Here is a 15,990-nt window from a genome sequence, read left to right on the forward strand (position 1 = left end):
CAGGAAACACATGGAAAGCAGTAAGTCACATCAGACCTTTGGAGTCGATTCCTTTACCGAACTCAAATGCTCTCACATTTAAGGAGAAACGGAAAGAATTAGGACTCATGAAATCGAGCTGGGGCTGGCACTTCTGTCCCTCCCAACAGGTTTCCAGAAAGCTACTTACACACGATGCACTCGCCAAACCACTGGAAATCATTCTATACTTTTTTCCACCCTGCCTCACGTCCTTGCCCTATGACCGGGTTCCTACCCCAACCTCTGCCCCAACACTTAGGGGAGGAGTTGCGGGCCTCTTTTTACAGTGGATAGGATTCCGAAGGGGAGAGTAAACCAGTAAGGCTCCACCCATGATCTAAGGAGGCCTAGAGAGGGCGCTCCCCTTTCCCTCCCGCCTGACCTGCCAGGAGGTGGGCTGGCGCGGAGGGAGGGCCCTGTCCCCTGTCCCTTTAAGGAGGAGGGCCACGCGCCGGCCCAGAGTGCGGCATAGCCCCCACCCGCCGCGCCCTCACCCCAGAGCAGCTGCAGCCCCAGCCGCGGCCGCCCCGCCAGCCGAGTCAGCAGCTCTGACCCCGGCAGCAAGCCGCCACCATGGTGAAGATCGTGACAGTGAAGACCCAGGCGTACCCGGACCAGAAGCCGGGCACGAGCGGGCTGCGGAAGCGGGTGAAGGTGTTCCAGAGCAGCGCCAACTACGCGGAGAACTTCATCCAGAGTATCATCTCCACCGTGGAGCCGGCGCAGCGGCAGGAGGCCACGCTGGTGGTGGGCGGGGACGGACGGTTCTACATGAAGGAGGCCATCCAGCTTATCGCCCGCATCGCCGCCGCCAACGGGGTAAGGGATGCGCGGCCCCGCGCCGCCGTGCCCCCTGGCGCGTGTGCGACGTGCGGCCTGCAGCGCCCTCCCTGGCTCGGGGCCGGCCGCTTCCGCGCGGTCGTCCTGGTCTCCACCTTCCGCTCCTCCCCCTCCTCAGCGCTCGCTCGTCTGGCCTGGAGGCCCGACGGAGGTCGCCGGGCTGGGGAAAGCGGCCGTGGGACCCGGCAGAGCTCCTCGCCTGACTCCCAGGGGGCGGGGAGGCACGGGCGCGGAGCCGGGCGTGACCTTGGGAGGCCCGCCCGACCCTCCGTCTCTACCCGCCGCCTTCCCTCTCCCAGTCCCCCGCCCTTCCCAAGGCCTCTGACATTTGCCTTAACCTTGCCACCCTGGAAGATACAGTTACGGCGCAGAGTGCCGTCGCCTTAAGCAGGAAAGGTTAGACAGCCGCCGCCTCGCCCAGAGCCCCCTCACATCCCGCCCGGTCCCCTGCTATTCTCGGCTGGGACTGGCGCTTCCTGCTGGCTCGGAGCCCGACACTGTGGGGCAAGGGTGGCGAGAGCACCCATCCCCCTGGGGCGTCAGACTGGCAGATCCCAGCAGGCGGTTGCTAAGCTTCTCTTCCCGCCCCCTAGTTTGCCTTGGTTCCGAACTCCTCCCTTTGCGCGGCCTGCTTGCAGGGGTGCAGGCTTTTGAAAAATCTAGTCTTTGCCCGGTGGTGCCCGGGATCTGTTCCACCGACGGGGCTGGAGCTGAATTTTCATTAGAATGGCAACAACATACCCAAAGGCGCCCTTACGCAAGCAAGCAGTCGTGGCAGGCCAGGAAATTAACGCAACACCTTGGTTCCGCTCCCGGCCAAGCAACATTAACTGACTTGATTGGGCGGGTCCACTCGGATAGGTGAAACTTCAAAGAAAAGGTTTTTCAGTAAATCTGATATATGAAAATGTGGGGCCGGGCATGGTGGCTCACTCCTGTAATCCCAGCACTTTGAGAGGCTGAGGCGGGTGGATCTCCTGAGATCAGGAGTTCGAGACCAGCCTGGCCAACATGACGAAACCCCGTTTCTGCTAAAAAAACACAAAACTTAGCCGGACTTGGTGACGGACGCCTGACATCACGCCACTGCACTCTAGCCTGGGCGACAGAGTGAGACTCTATCTCAAAAAAAGAAAGAAAGAAAGAGAATGTGGATTGATAAGTTGGGGCTATTCACTTACTTTTGTAAAACATTTCTAGGGAGTCTGAGGACCAAGTTTTCTTTCTATATTTTAAGTGAGATTTGACTTATGCCCAATTCTTCTGGAACGCATCCCCTGAAATGGATACTTCTATTCATTTTAATAGTACTTTGTTTATCTTATATTATTGACATTGAGTACTATCTGCCAAGCACCATGGTAAGCACTTCATTTCTGGGTCTCATTTATGCTCCTGCAGCCCTATAAGGTAGATGCTATTGTGGGTATCTTCAAGTTGCCAACGAGAACACTGAAGCTTAGGTAGGTTAAATAATTTACAAAAACTATAATGGCAGCACTGAGAGTCCAATATAGATCTGCCAATCCCAAGAACTTCAACATCTCCTGAGAATGAAGGAACCCTTGATCTCAAAGATCTGTTTTCCAGGCTCCAAAATCTAAACTGGGCCCTATCTACATCTGCCTCCCCGGGCCAAACATGTATAAGCATCAGTGAGGGAAGATTGCCTGAATTTGTTTACCTTGTGCTCCTGAATTTTCAGACAAGCACAAATTCCCATGAAAGAAGAACAAACAGTACCTGTATCCCAGTAGATCCCTTCAACTCCCCATTACCACTTGTGCTGAATTTGCGTTTCATTCATTCATTCATTCATTCATTCAACAGATCCTGCTGAATACCATGTTCAGAGAAATGTGTGGACTAAAAGGATGATGCAGACACAAGATTTGCCCTTAAGGAGCTAACAGCAGAGTGGAAATTTTAGGTGTCCAGATGGAAATTTGTCCATTTGGGAGTAGTGTGGGGTGGGAAGGAAAGAATTAGTTAAGACTAAAAAAAAGTTCTTAAAATTTCATCACCCTTTAGCCATTGCCCTATTGCTCTTCTCTCAGCCAACCTTTGTAAAAGCTTTCTGCATTCCTATTTCTCATTCTCACCTCTAGCTTACTCGCCATTTCACTGCAATCTGGCTTCTGCCCCCTTCACTACTCCAGTAGAATTGCTCTTGCCAAAGTTACTAGTGACTTGCCAGTTGCTAAATCTGTGGAATACACTCTCGGTCTTATCTTCTTTGGCCTTTCTGCTACATTTGGCACTGCTGATTTTGTACTCTTAAAGTTCTTCCTCCCTTGGCCTTGCTTACTCTCCTGATTCTGCTCACACTTTTTGGAAGTTCCTTCATGGGCTGCACATTGACTCTTCCCTAGGTTTCTTTTTTATTTATTTATTTATTTATTATTTATTTATTTATTTATTTATTTTTTGAGACGGAGTCTTACTCTGTCGCCTAGGCTGGAGTGCAGTGGCGCTATCAGGTCACTGCAATCTCCGCCTCCCCGGGTTCAAGCAATTCTCCTGCCTCAGCCTCCTTCGTAGCTGGGATTATAGGCGTGCACCACCATGCCTGGCTAATTTTTGTATTTTTAGTAGAGACGGGGTTTCACCATCATGTCCAGGCTCGTCTTGAACTCCTGATTCACCCTCCTCGGCCTCCCAAAGTGCTGGGATTACAGGCGTGAGCCACTGCGCCTGGCCTATTCCCTAGGTTTCTATGCCCAGCTTGTTCTCTGATTTTGTTCACTCTCTCTACTCACCCGGGATTTTAATATGCTACTCTTTCTCTTGTGATGTGGTTCAGTCCAGATAGCATCTTCAGAAAGCTTTCTTGACACCCCATCCCTACCATTCTTCTCCACCTATTAAGTGCTCCTTTCCCATAGATAATTCTAGAATAGATATATTAAATTCTAGTGAAACTATCTGTTTACATGTCACAGCCTCCCACTAGAGAGTAAGCTTCTTTAAGACAGACCTGTTTTACCTGTATCTGCAATGCCTAGGACTATGTAGCATTCAATGAATTATTGTTTATTTGCTCTGAACTGTGGGTCACTTTTGTATTCTAGCACTTGATTTAAAGCCAGTATATAGTTGGTGACCAATAAATTTATTCACATCAAACATTTATTATGTGTTTGCTTTGTATCAGACATTATACTTGAGGTATAAAATATTTTTGCCCTTGGGAAAGACATAGTCTGGGAGGGATGGTAGATAGGAGTCAACAGACAGCACAGTGTGTCAGCTGTTGTGATGGAGGGATGTGCGGGTGTTTTTAACGTCAATGACTGTACTTGGGAAGGAAAGATGAAGGGAGGGAGGCTCCATAGAGGAGTGGTAGCTGAATTGAGTCTTAAAGAATGAGTTGGAGTTCCTAAAGAGGGTTTGTCGGGTAGGAGGAATTCTCAGCAGAATGAATACAAATTGAGGGAGTTTAGATTAGAAACAAATACAAATTTCTAATCTTTTTTTGTTTCATCCGCAAAGATTGGAATAATACATACCTGGAGAGCCTATTGTGAGGATTAGATGAAACAACATATTTACAAGTACCTCACTTGGAAACTGCTCGAATGACAGGTGTGTTGTCAATGTTTTGCTGGTATTAGGACACTAATCCAGCCTGATGCAGGTATTAGCCACCCAGATGGTCTCCCACCTTCCTCTAATCCTCAACAGCCCCAACCAATATAGAGGGGGGTTCCATTTTAGTCAGAACCCAATTGGGTACAAATGACAAAAACCTTACTTAGATTACTCCAAGTGAAAAAGGAATTTATTGGCCCATGTTACTGAAAAGTCTAAGAGAATCCCAACAAATTCTGTAGTTGAAACTATTCCTGGTCTCTACAAATCACTTTTGGGTCTAATCATCTGCAAATGACCAGCATTAGAAATTGAGGAGAGTTTAAGCTCACAAGTAAATGAGCATATTTTGAAGGATGATTTATCACCACCCTAAGCAAAATAAAATAAATGCCTTGGTGGGAGCTTGTGAGTAAGTAAGGTATTTGTTGTTGCTGTTGTTGTTGTCAAGTTACAGGGATTCTTTTGTCAGCGACTCCTTTGCTACTCATTTGTGGAAACTATGGAGCCCCTCCTCAGAATATATGTATTTTAAAATTTGAGACATGGTCTTTCTCTGTTGCCCAGACTGCAACGCAGTGGCACGATCATGGCTTACTGCAGCCTCAATCTCCCCAGGTTCAGTTGATTCTCCCATCTCAGCCTCCCAAGTAGCTGGGGTCCACAGGTGCATGCCACCACGCCTGGCTAATTGTTTTATATTTTTTGTAGAGAGGGAGTTTCACCAAGTTGCTCAGGCTGGTCTCGAACTCGTGGACTCAAGTGATCTGCCTGCCTTGGCCTTGCCTCCCAAAGCGCTGCGATTACAAGTGTGAGCCTCCGTGCCTGGGCAGAGTAATTTTATTTTTAAGTGAATAAAATACCAAGCATTACAAAGGAAGCAAAATTATATTGAAGTATAATCAAAACATTAAAAAACCAGATTTGTCATATATCAAGATACATGCTTCTTTCTGATAGATAGCAAGATTCGTGGAGGATCTAATACTGCCTTACTTCAGAGTAGTGGTGAGTATAAATGATGTTTTGAGACATCTGCAATCTCAGTATTTTGAGATAACTATAATAGGATATGAAAATATAATTTTTATTGATGAGAAATTCCTAGGTAGTAGTAGTAATAGTAGCAGTAGTAGTACTAATACTGTGGTTTGCTTTCTACATTTATAATAAAAGGAAATGTTAAATTTCAGTTAGATGTTAGTGAAAATAAAGATTGTTTTGTTTATTTTGTCATTCATATTCATGGACCCCATTGAATTCTACCCAGGACCTCTTGAGGTAGGGAGAGGGGATGTAAGCATCCCAAGTTAAGAACCCCCACACTAAACAATGATCCTTTTTTAGTGTCAGGTGATGCCTGCACCAAAATGGGCCTCAAACACATGACCCAGAGGTTGAGGGTCTCATGTTCTCAGAGCAAACTAGTGGGACTTTGCAAACTTCGCCTTATAGTGGAAGAACTCCACTGTCTCCCACTTGAAGTAAACCACCCTTTTCTGAATTTTCATGGGGTCCATCTGCAAACACTGCTGAAGGAACATGTTTCTGGCTATAGGAGTTCCATTTCCTGAGAAGAAGGTAAAAGAACTCTGAGCAGGAAGGGGAAGGTTTTGGGACTCTTGGGTAGTTGGAGTTAGGTGGAGGCACCTTGCTACCTTTACTTTAAACCTTATATCCCTGGGGCAGGTATGACTTGGCAGAGAAACACCTTCAAGTCACTTTGTTTTGTTTTGTTTTTGAGATGGTGTCTTGCTCTGTTGCCCTAGGCTGGAGTGTAGTTTCAGGATCTTGGCTCACTGTAACCTCTGCCTCCTGGGTTCAAGTGATTCTTCTGCCTCAGCCTCCCGAGTAACTGGGACTACAGGCACGTGCCACCATACCCAGCTAATTTTTGTATTTTTATTAGAGACGGGGTTTCACTGTGTTGGCCAGGATGGTCTGGATCTCTTGACCTTGTCATCCGCCCACCTCAGCCTCACAAAAGTGCTGGGATTACAGGCGTGAGCCACCACACCCAGGCCAAGTTACTTTTTAATATGCTGTAACCACCCCCCACCTTTTAAAACAAACAAACAAAACAAAACAAAAAACAATTTTTAAATTATGGTGGGGCCAGGCACAGTGGCTTACTGCACTTGAGTGGGTCACTTGAGCCCAGGAGTTCCAAACCAGTTTGGACAATATGGTGAAACCCCTTCTCTACAGAAAATAAAAAACTTAGCCTGGTGTGGTCACAGGCGCCTGTGGTCCTAGCTACTTGAGAGACTAAGGTAGGAGGATCATGTTCAGCCTGCGAGGTCGAGGCTGCAGTGAGCTGTGATTGCACCACTGCACTCCAGCCTGGGGGATGGCAAGACCTTGTCTCAAAAATAAATAAATAAATATAAAATGAATTATGGTGGGCTTTGAACAGTTGTTCTCTCCTTGTTTACACTTTCTGATTTTGAATCAGCACTGAATGCCAAGATGGATAACCTATTGTCCTTTCCATCCAGGAGCATACAATCTTTTGGGGGAGATAAGACAGAAGAAACGGCCGGGCGCGGTGGCTCAAGCCTGTAATCCCCGCACTTTGGGAGGCCGAGACGGGCGGATCACGAGGTCAGGAGATCGAGACCATCCTGGCTAACACAGTGAAACCCCGTCTCTACTAAAAAATACAAAAAACTAGCCGGACGAGGTGGCTGGCGCCTATAGTCCCAGCTACTCGGGAGGCTGAGGCAGGAGAATGGCGTGAACTCGGGAGGCGGAGTTTGCAGTGAGCTGAGATCCGGCCACTGCACGCCAGCCTGGGCAACAGAGCGAGACTCCGTCTCAAAAAGAAAGAAAGAAAGAAAAAAAGACAGAAGAAACACACAGACATACAAATAACAGAATTAGAAAACATGCTGAGCTCAGAGAGAGAGAACGTTTTGGATTGGGAAAGAAGTGCCTGCACCTAAAACCAATTATGTCTTGAAAAGTGGGTAGTGTGCGATAGAAGACATGGCTGCCCTTAAGGTGGGGGACCTGCCGAGAGAGGTGAGGAAGAGGGAATAGGCAGGACTCTTTTAGAGCCAGGCACTTAGTCACTAAACTATCTTTGTTACGTAAAATATTTACATCAATTTGCTTGGCAGTTTCTCTTTCTTGGCTTCACTAATGCTCTTGCTGAAAAATCTTTTTCCTTTACTTTCTTTTTAATCAAATCTAATGCTAATGAAATTTTGTAGAATAAAAAAAAGCATTCTCCCTTTTTAAGATAAAGGGTTTGTTTTGGTTTGGTTTTGTAAACAAGATAATATACAGAAGAGTGCTCTACTGTTTTAGAAAGAGTGACTCATTCAATAAATATTTATTGAGCACCTACTAGGTTCTGGGAACTAGGGATACAACAGTGAATTGAACAAAGTTTCTGTTCTACAGAGCTGTGGGGTTCTAGTTGATCCTGACAGATGATAAACGTGTCAAATGAAGATAAATTCTCTGAAGAAAAATAAAACCCAGTAAAGGGGACAGCATTAGAGGATGGGCTGCTCTTTTTAGTGCAGCACTTGGAAAAGCCTCTCTGATAAACCTCATGAGAGCAGAGACCTGAATCAAGTGAAGGAGTGAGCCATGCAGATATCCGTGAAAAGACTTCCAGACACAGGAAGAGTTAGATGGAAAAGGTAAACACATATAATCATTTAATATTGTGAAATTATGCCTCAGGTATATAAATGTAGCATACATTATATTGTACAAAGGGTCCCAATATACTATGACATTTTACATATAGATTGTAAGTATTATTATATTATAAATTTATCTTGGGATAATAAGATGCATAATCAGCATTGATCAAATATTTAACAATAATTTTTTTCTCTCTTGGACTCTAGGGTAGAGAAAACTTTTCATCTACCCTCTTAGGTTATATACTGGGGGGCTTGCAAATTAAATGTAAAAGACAAATTAGCAACAAAAAGACATTTGTGGGAGTTTACAGAAAAATGTGACAGGAGGCAGTTAGACTTGGGGGCCTATATATCATCTCAGTAGGGGAAGGCGGAGGAGGAGAAGAGCATTTGCTGGAAACCATGACTTTAGGAAAGATAAATCAGCCCTTAAGAGAATAGGTAGGAGATATTGTAGTTTTATGCCAGTGTCTATTTAGTTATGGCAATAAGAGTCGATCTTCCCTGGTTGTGAAACTCCAGAGTTCCTTTGGGGCACGCTGCTTTTAAGACAGATGAAGGAGTTTAGTAAAAAGCCTATTTTTAAATGACTGCGGCTCAAAATAATTTTTATGTCACAGTGGTATAGTCTGGACCCCTTCAGACTTTAGAAGAGCTTTCAGGAGAATGATTTGAGTGAGCTACACTTCTAAGAAAGTGAAGCAGGAAAGTTTGAACTGATCCCTTTATTCTCCTCCAAGTTCCCTTGAGGCCCACACAGACATAGCCAGTTATTCTGTTGACTTTGAAGCTGTGCTCACAGTTGGGATCCACCTTTGAAAAATGGCTCCTGAGTGTGTTAAGTAAGTAATGGCTAGCCGAGGGCTTCAGTTGGGAGGACTGTGGAGAAGACTTTTCTCCCCTGGGGACCTCAAAGAGGAACGAAATCACAAGGGGGCAGCATAGGGAGTTGTTTGGAAAGGGTGAGAAGGCTGTGCTTAGTGTTGGGATACGTGGATGGATATAAGCTGTGTTTTGTTTTGTTTTGTTTTTTAAACTTCAGCTGTTAGAAGTCCTCCTTCCCGTAGCTTCTCCAAATCACCACTGAGCTCATTCCCCAAAGCATAAAGAATTAACACAGTGGGGAATGCTATTTAAGTCATGCCAATAAAGATTTAATTATGAATCAGAAACCCTTGGAAAATTATGTTTTCATATTGGAAAGGTGTTCTTTTTTTCTCCATTAATACCCCAAAGTGTTTTGAAGGTTGAAATGCGATAGGTGGTAGGACAGAAATATTTGGTTGACTTGTCCAGTATGCTAATGGTGTTGGAACAAGGACTCCAGTCTTCTGATATTTCATCGGGTTGGTCTTTTCCATAAATAAATATATCCCAGAGCAAGTACCTCTGGGGATTGTTATAATATCCTAGTTAACAGCATGGAGAAACTGGCTTGGTCTATGTTAAGTAGGAGTTTCAGAGCTTTTAATACACGAGTCCTGTGAGTTTGTAAAAGGACCCCAAACAACAATTTTGGGAAATACCAATCTATACCATGCTGGGTTGATAGGACCATCTATACTATACAAGAATCTTCACAGATTTAAGTTAAGTTTCTTCTTTTTAAACTGCCATTAAGGGCATGCAGGGAAGGTGAAATTTTGTTTTCATGTCCATATATACCATGTGGTTTATTTTGGCAACTAATATATGAATTTGTTCTTGGCTGCTTTGGGTACCCGTGAAACACAGCACTCCTTTCCAGTGGAGGCACCCCAAATTCCTTCCAGTTACCCAGTCAGTACTCAGTGTTCATGGTTCTCTCCATCAAGCCCATGTGTGGCTCCTTGTGTAAACTTAAAGACAAATTATCAGGCCCCCTGTCCCCCCACTACATAACTATGTATAACTATATAGGGAGAGAGTTACGTAACTCTGTGTGTGTGTGTGTGTGTGTGTGTAAAGAGAGGGGATATAGTTGTATATTTACATATGTGGACCAGTCAGTAGCCATAGTAGTGTTACATTGTCGCATTGTACTGGCCCCAGCCAGCACAGTCCTGTCCCGACAGTGGAGTAGGTCCACAGGGAACCCTGGTTCCACCCTCAGGGAGGAACTCTATCCACCTGCTCGTGTAGCAGTGGACATTGGAGAAGGCCCTAAAAGTCCTTTTAGGGCCGTACAGCTTATGTAACCTGCTTCCTGCTGATGAAAGTTGGAGGATAAGAGGCAGAGGTGACTTTTGCAGGCCAGGCTCGTGGCTCTTTCACTGTACAGTACCTTCACAAATTTTGTAGGCTTCTGGCCTATCCTGACCAGTTCCATGTGCTGGTAATCACAGTGAAAATTCTCACCTAGATAGTTTTGAAACCTAAAAACTTTGACTTGTATTTATTGGATGCTCTGTCCCTCCCCTGATCTCTCTATTACTGATGGCTACCTTGAGATAGGTGGAAAAGATAGGCTAGTATGAAGGCAGTATCCTTAATCTGATTTTGCTGGTGGGCTAGTTCCCATTGTCTGACAGAGAATCCTGGGGAATATTTTATTTATTATTATTTATTATTTTTATTTTTTTGAGACAGGGTCTCACTCTGTCATCCAGGCTGAGTGCAGTGGTGTGATCATGGCTCACTGCAGCCTCGAATTCTCAGGCTCAAGCGATCCTCCCACCTCAGCCTCAGCCTGGGACCACAGGCATGCACCACTACACCTGGCTAATTTTTTGTATTTTTGTAAAGATGAGGTTTTGCCATGTTGCCCAGGCTGGTCTCCAGCTTCTGAGCTCAAGCAATCCACCCGCCTCGGCCTCTCAAAGTGTCAGGATTACAGGTGTGAGCCACTGCAGCTGGCCCTGGGAAAAGATTTTAGACACAGCCTTTTCTGCTAAGCCTGCTGCTTACCGTATAGCTGATTTAAATTGGTTCCACGAATAGTTGTCATCTCAACTCTGCGATGCCACAAATTCCTGGACTTGGGCAGCATCATTTGCAGGCCACAGTAAAAAAAAAAAAAAAAATTCCCTTAGCAGAGCCCATTAAAGCCCTTACTTGCCTTTATTTCTGTCTGCAGAATGGCCAGCCCTTGCCTGAGCTCCCCTTTTTATTGTAGCAAGGGGTAGTCAACAAGCAATCATGTTCTGAGTTCTCCCAACCATTTGTCTCAAGCTACAAATTTGGTTGACCAGTGGTCTGCCTCCCATTGCTATCACAGGCAACAAATTTTTGCATGCCATAAAAAGCATGCTGATGCCACATGTTTTAGATGCTGTTTTGGTACAGAATACCAACTTTTCTGTTAAAATAGAGGTTTGGCTGCTGTTAGCAGAGTTTCCAAATAAAGTGTTTAAAAGTTGATAGTAATGGAACCCTTGCTTTCATGTCCCGAGTGTGGGCAGTCCAGGGCTGATGTGTGGCTCCGTTATAGAGAGGGACCCATGCCCCTTTTCTTCTGTTGCACAGCCTTCCTTGGAGTGTTGCTCTTATCTAGGTCTGGGGTGGCTGCCCACCACCTTACTGTCATGCCAACCAACATGCCAGCAGGGGGAGAAAGATTGAGGAAGGCATACCTTTCTCAGAGTTTGAACATATCTGTTGAACTCATGTCCCATTAATCAAAACTTAGCTAAGCTCACCTCTAGCAGCAAGGAGTGCTGCGAAATATCAGTCTTATTCTGGGTGTCATCTGTCAAGCTAAACATTGGGGATTTGACAAACTAAATGAAACAGAGAATTGATGTTGGGGAACAACCAATAGTTTATACTGTCCTAAGCATTCCTTCCAAATTTGGTGAAAATCACTGTCATTTTCAAGTGATAGTGTTACAGAGAGAAGACAGAACTTAATTTTATATGGGCAACTGGATTTTTGGAAGAGACCTTGGCTGTCAGTTATTCCAACCCCACATTGGAAAGGAACCAAGGCACAAACATTGCCATTGTGTGAGAGTCTTAAAATAAACTACTTTATTGAGATATAATTCACATACCATATAATTTACCCACTTAAAGTGAATCATTCAATTTTTTTTAGGATATTCACAGAACTGTACAACCATCACCACAGTCTAACTTTAGAATATTTCCATGATCCTAAAAGAAACCCCTTACATTAGCAGCCAATCTCCCTTGCTTTCCTACCCCTTCAGCCTTAAGCAGCCATTAGTCTACTTTCAGTCTCTACGTTTGCATGGGTAGATTTTACATGGACCAAACGTCCAGTTTCGGTTGCCAGGCAGGAGAAGTTACATTTACCAAGTGAAACTACAGGAGCATGAGGAGCAAAGTAAGGGCTGTGAAATTAGTTAGGAGCAGCGGAATTAGTATCCCATGCTTCTGCGTGCCTTGTCCTGAGCATCGGAGAGTTAAAGATGTCCTCATTCACAAGGAGCTGCCAGTTGAATGGGGAAGACTGACACATACAAAACCAGACAGTAACCATTAGGTGTTATAAAAGCTAACACAAAAGGAAAAAGAGATGGCCGTGGGAGCTCGGCCAGACTAGGATGGACGAGTGTGCCTGGGATGGGTGGTATGCCGGGCGAACGTGTCCTGTAGGAGATGAATGTGTCTTTCTCGGCAGACTCTCTGTCCACAGCGGACCAGGATGTCAAAAAAAGGACGCGACATTTCTCCAGGAGAATAGCTTCTTCATTTTCATGAGGATAAGCAATTAGATTTCTTTTTTTATAAATATATTTGAACTTATATATCCAAATTAGTATCGTACCCTGCCAAATCGCCGCTCTGGGAACCGTGCGTGCACTCCAGTGATGCATCTAGTGCTGAAAGCATTTGAAACTCCTCTATGGGAATTATCTTTCAGCCACTCAGTTTATGGGTCACCTAGGAAAACCAGTCACATTATTTTGTAGTCATGCCTCATTTTTCACCTAAAGTGATGTAACAAGATTTGATCACCCACTTTATTCATTAGACATGGCTCCAGCCAATTTTTGTCTTTTTCCAAAGTTCAAATCTACTCTCAAAGGATGAAATTTGTCATGACTGAGGACTTTCAAAGAAAGTGCCACAGACAGTAAAAACAGTTCCCCACTAAAAAGTTAGAGAGATGTCAGCATTGTTTGAATAAATATGTTGTTTCCCAAGGTGATTGTTTTGAAGGAGATAATGCTAATTGAGATGAATTTACTCTGGCATAACTGTTTAAAGGGAGTTACTGTATTTTGTACTGTTCAAGCACGTTGACCTGTAGAGAGGAGCTTAGGAGACAGCTCTTGCCGAGGCAGAGTCCGGCATTCTGTTTTCTGTAGCCTACCGCAGTGGTCTGGGGATACAGTTCTCTTCCATTCTGGTAAACATTTAAACCTACTTTGGTGAGGCATTTAGGAGCTATACAAAATGGGAAGGTTTGTTAAAATACAAACAGACAAAACGGCCAAATACCCAGCCCAGACAGAGGAAGAGAGTCCTGTCAGCTCTAAACCACAGAACCTGAAACCCAAATGCTAAGCCAGTGCCCACCTCGAGTCTGTGAAATTGTCCCCTGACTTCAGAGGCCAGAAAATGGATCTGGGATGGCATAACTGGGTGGGGACAGAGAAAGGCCTTTTGATTTAGCAATAAAAGTATTAGGTTACACCACCTCCATGGGGACTTTGAAAAATGCATTCTGTGGAACAAGACGAAGTACATTTTAAAGGAAAATTTTGAAATGAAGCAAAAGGGAAATAAGTGTAGAAAACTCAGATGGAATCAGGAATAAGATTGGCACCTGTCATGAAAGCCTAGCTTCCTCTCTGCGCTGGGCCACACAGTTCACTGCAACTGCTTTGTGGTCAAATCCATGAGAAAATCACTTATCCCACAGTTCGCCATAGACAGCTCCTCCATATGTAGATGTGGTATTCAAAAGAGTAATCATAATATCTGCCTTGAAAGATTCTTGTGAGGATGAAATAAAATTTGTGAAGCACTTATTGTAGGGTCTGACCTTGTAAGTGGTTCGTAAAGAGAAGATTCTGATGATTCTACGATTATTATGATTATTGCAAATACTGAGGCCATTGGAGGGCAGAGGGAGGAGACAAGAAGATGGGCCTAGGGAGGGTCTTTGTGCCTCCTACCACCCTCACTTTTTGGCTGTCCTATCCTGCCTCTGTCCACACATTATCCCTTGGACTTTATCTGTCAGGCAGAGGTTCACAGTTACTGTAAATCTCAGCCACAGGCCCACTGATCTGAGACCTTCACCTGGTTTGAGTCACAAGCCAGCAGTGGCTAGCGAAGGATGGATATTTCAGGATGGATCTGTGGAATGGTTACTGGGCCCAGGCCAATGTCTTGCTGCAGATGGGAAGCTGCAAGAAATGTATGCTGGCGTTTCTGGAAACCTCCTGGGACATGTGGATATGTTTATTTGACAAGCATTGTGGAACACTCTTTGTGTGCCAGGCACTGCACACAGTGGTTGTGGGTATAGTATCAGTAAGACAAAGTCCTTGTGCTTAGGGTGCTCATGCTGGTAAGACAGACACTCCATAGGTAGTTACAACAACATGGTGTGAATGCTAGAACAGACAGTCCCTGACTTACCATGGAATGATGAATTACAGTTGTTCAACTTTTCAGTGGTGTAAAAATGATACACATTCAGTAGAAACCATACTTTGGATTTTGGATTTTGATCTTGTCTCAGGCTAGCAAAATGCAAGATGATACTCTAGGAGCAAGCTGCACTTCCCAGTCCACCATGCGGTCCTGAGGGTAAATGACCAATAATGTACAACACAGGGTACTGTATTTAATAAATTACATGAGATCTTCCAACATTTTATTATAAATTAGGCTTTGTGTTCAATGATCTTCCCTAACTATTGGCTAAGGTAAGTGTTGTGGGCACATTTCAGGTAGGCTAGGCTAGGCCATGATGTTTGGTAGGTTAGATGGATCAGATACATTTTTGACTGATGGTGTTTTCAACTTACAGTGGGTTCCAAATGGAAGTCAGGCCAGTTGGTGGCTAAGTAATTTTACCACGTAACTTCAGTTCATAGTAGTGGCTTGCAAGTGAAGACTTTGAGACTTTGCTTCAAATCTCAGTTTCATAATTAACTGTACAATATCATGTATTCTGCTTAACTTATCTAAAACTGTTTTCTCACCAGTAAAGTGGGATTAATTCCAATATCTGCTATATCAGAGAATTTTATGAGGATTGAATGAAATAATGTACATACAAAGGTTTTGTGAACTCTAAGGTACACCTCAAATATAAATTATTTGGTTGTTTTTGAAACTCCACTGTTGCTTCAGGAAACTCACCCCACTGGGCTAATTTAAGCCTCTTGCCAAAAACAAATCTCTATACACCGTTTTGTCTAGTTCTCTCGAAGTCCAAAACTCAGACATGCTAAAGAACAATAAAAAAAAGTTACAGGCATTATGCCATTTTGAGACTCTTACTAGAATATCAAAATTACATCTTTTATGTTAAAATTTATGTTAAAAGTATATATAATCTTTGGTGTGAGATCTGAGTTTGATTCCTGGACATGCTAGTTATTAGCTGTTTAATCTTGGTCAAATTGCTTGAGCTGCTTCTTTACTCATTTGTGAAATTAAAATAATACGTTGGGGGGTTTTGATGGGAAATAGACACTTTAAACTTCTTGCGAAAGGTTTCCCAGCTATTACCCCCTCATTTTAACTTCTCTTCTTCCCAGATTTGCCAATGACCTGTCAAGATGCTCTACACCTGTTAGCTTATAAATTTCAGAACAGAAATGTCTTTCTTACAGAGAGTGTTTCATGCACAGAGCCTTGGGGGAGGGAGGACTTGTTCTATATAACTTTAGGTTTTCAGTAATATGTCATCAGCCTGATACTCACTTTTCTCAAAAGAACAAAGCAGCCAGCCCCAAAGTAAGCAAAA

The 15,990-nt window shown here is 44.1% G+C and overlaps 1 protein-coding gene and 1 long non-coding RNA gene across 2 annotated transcripts in view; both read left to right on the forward strand.

Annotated features, from left to right (window-relative positions):
• Window positions 1-333: 333 nt before the first annotated feature.
• Window positions 334-15,990, forward strand: part of PGM1 (phosphoglucomutase 1) — a 72,722-nt gene continuing 57,065 nt past the window's right edge. Inside the window, exon 1 of the mRNA XM_033225147.1 lies at window positions 334-840. Within this exon, the coding sequence (XP_033081038.1) occupies window positions 595-840 (246 nt within the window). The 5' untranslated portion in view covers window positions 334-594. The remainder of the gene's footprint in view (window positions 841-15,990) is intronic.
• LOC117092022 lies at window positions 852-10,715 on the forward strand. The gene is made up of 4 exons (XR_004440601.1): window positions 852-1,257; window positions 4,354-4,446; window positions 5,413-5,460; window positions 7,861-10,715. It is a non-coding gene; the product is annotated as an uncharacterized LOC117092022 (long non-coding RNA).

This window comes from Trachypithecus francoisi, unplaced genomic scaffold (genome assembly GCF_009764315.1).
Source record: "Trachypithecus francoisi isolate TF-2019V2 unplaced genomic scaffold, Tfra_2.0 Lachesis_group12, whole genome shotgun sequence".
In the NCBI taxonomy this organism is placed as follows: Eukaryota; Metazoa; Chordata; class Mammalia; order Primates; family Cercopithecidae; genus Trachypithecus; species Trachypithecus francoisi.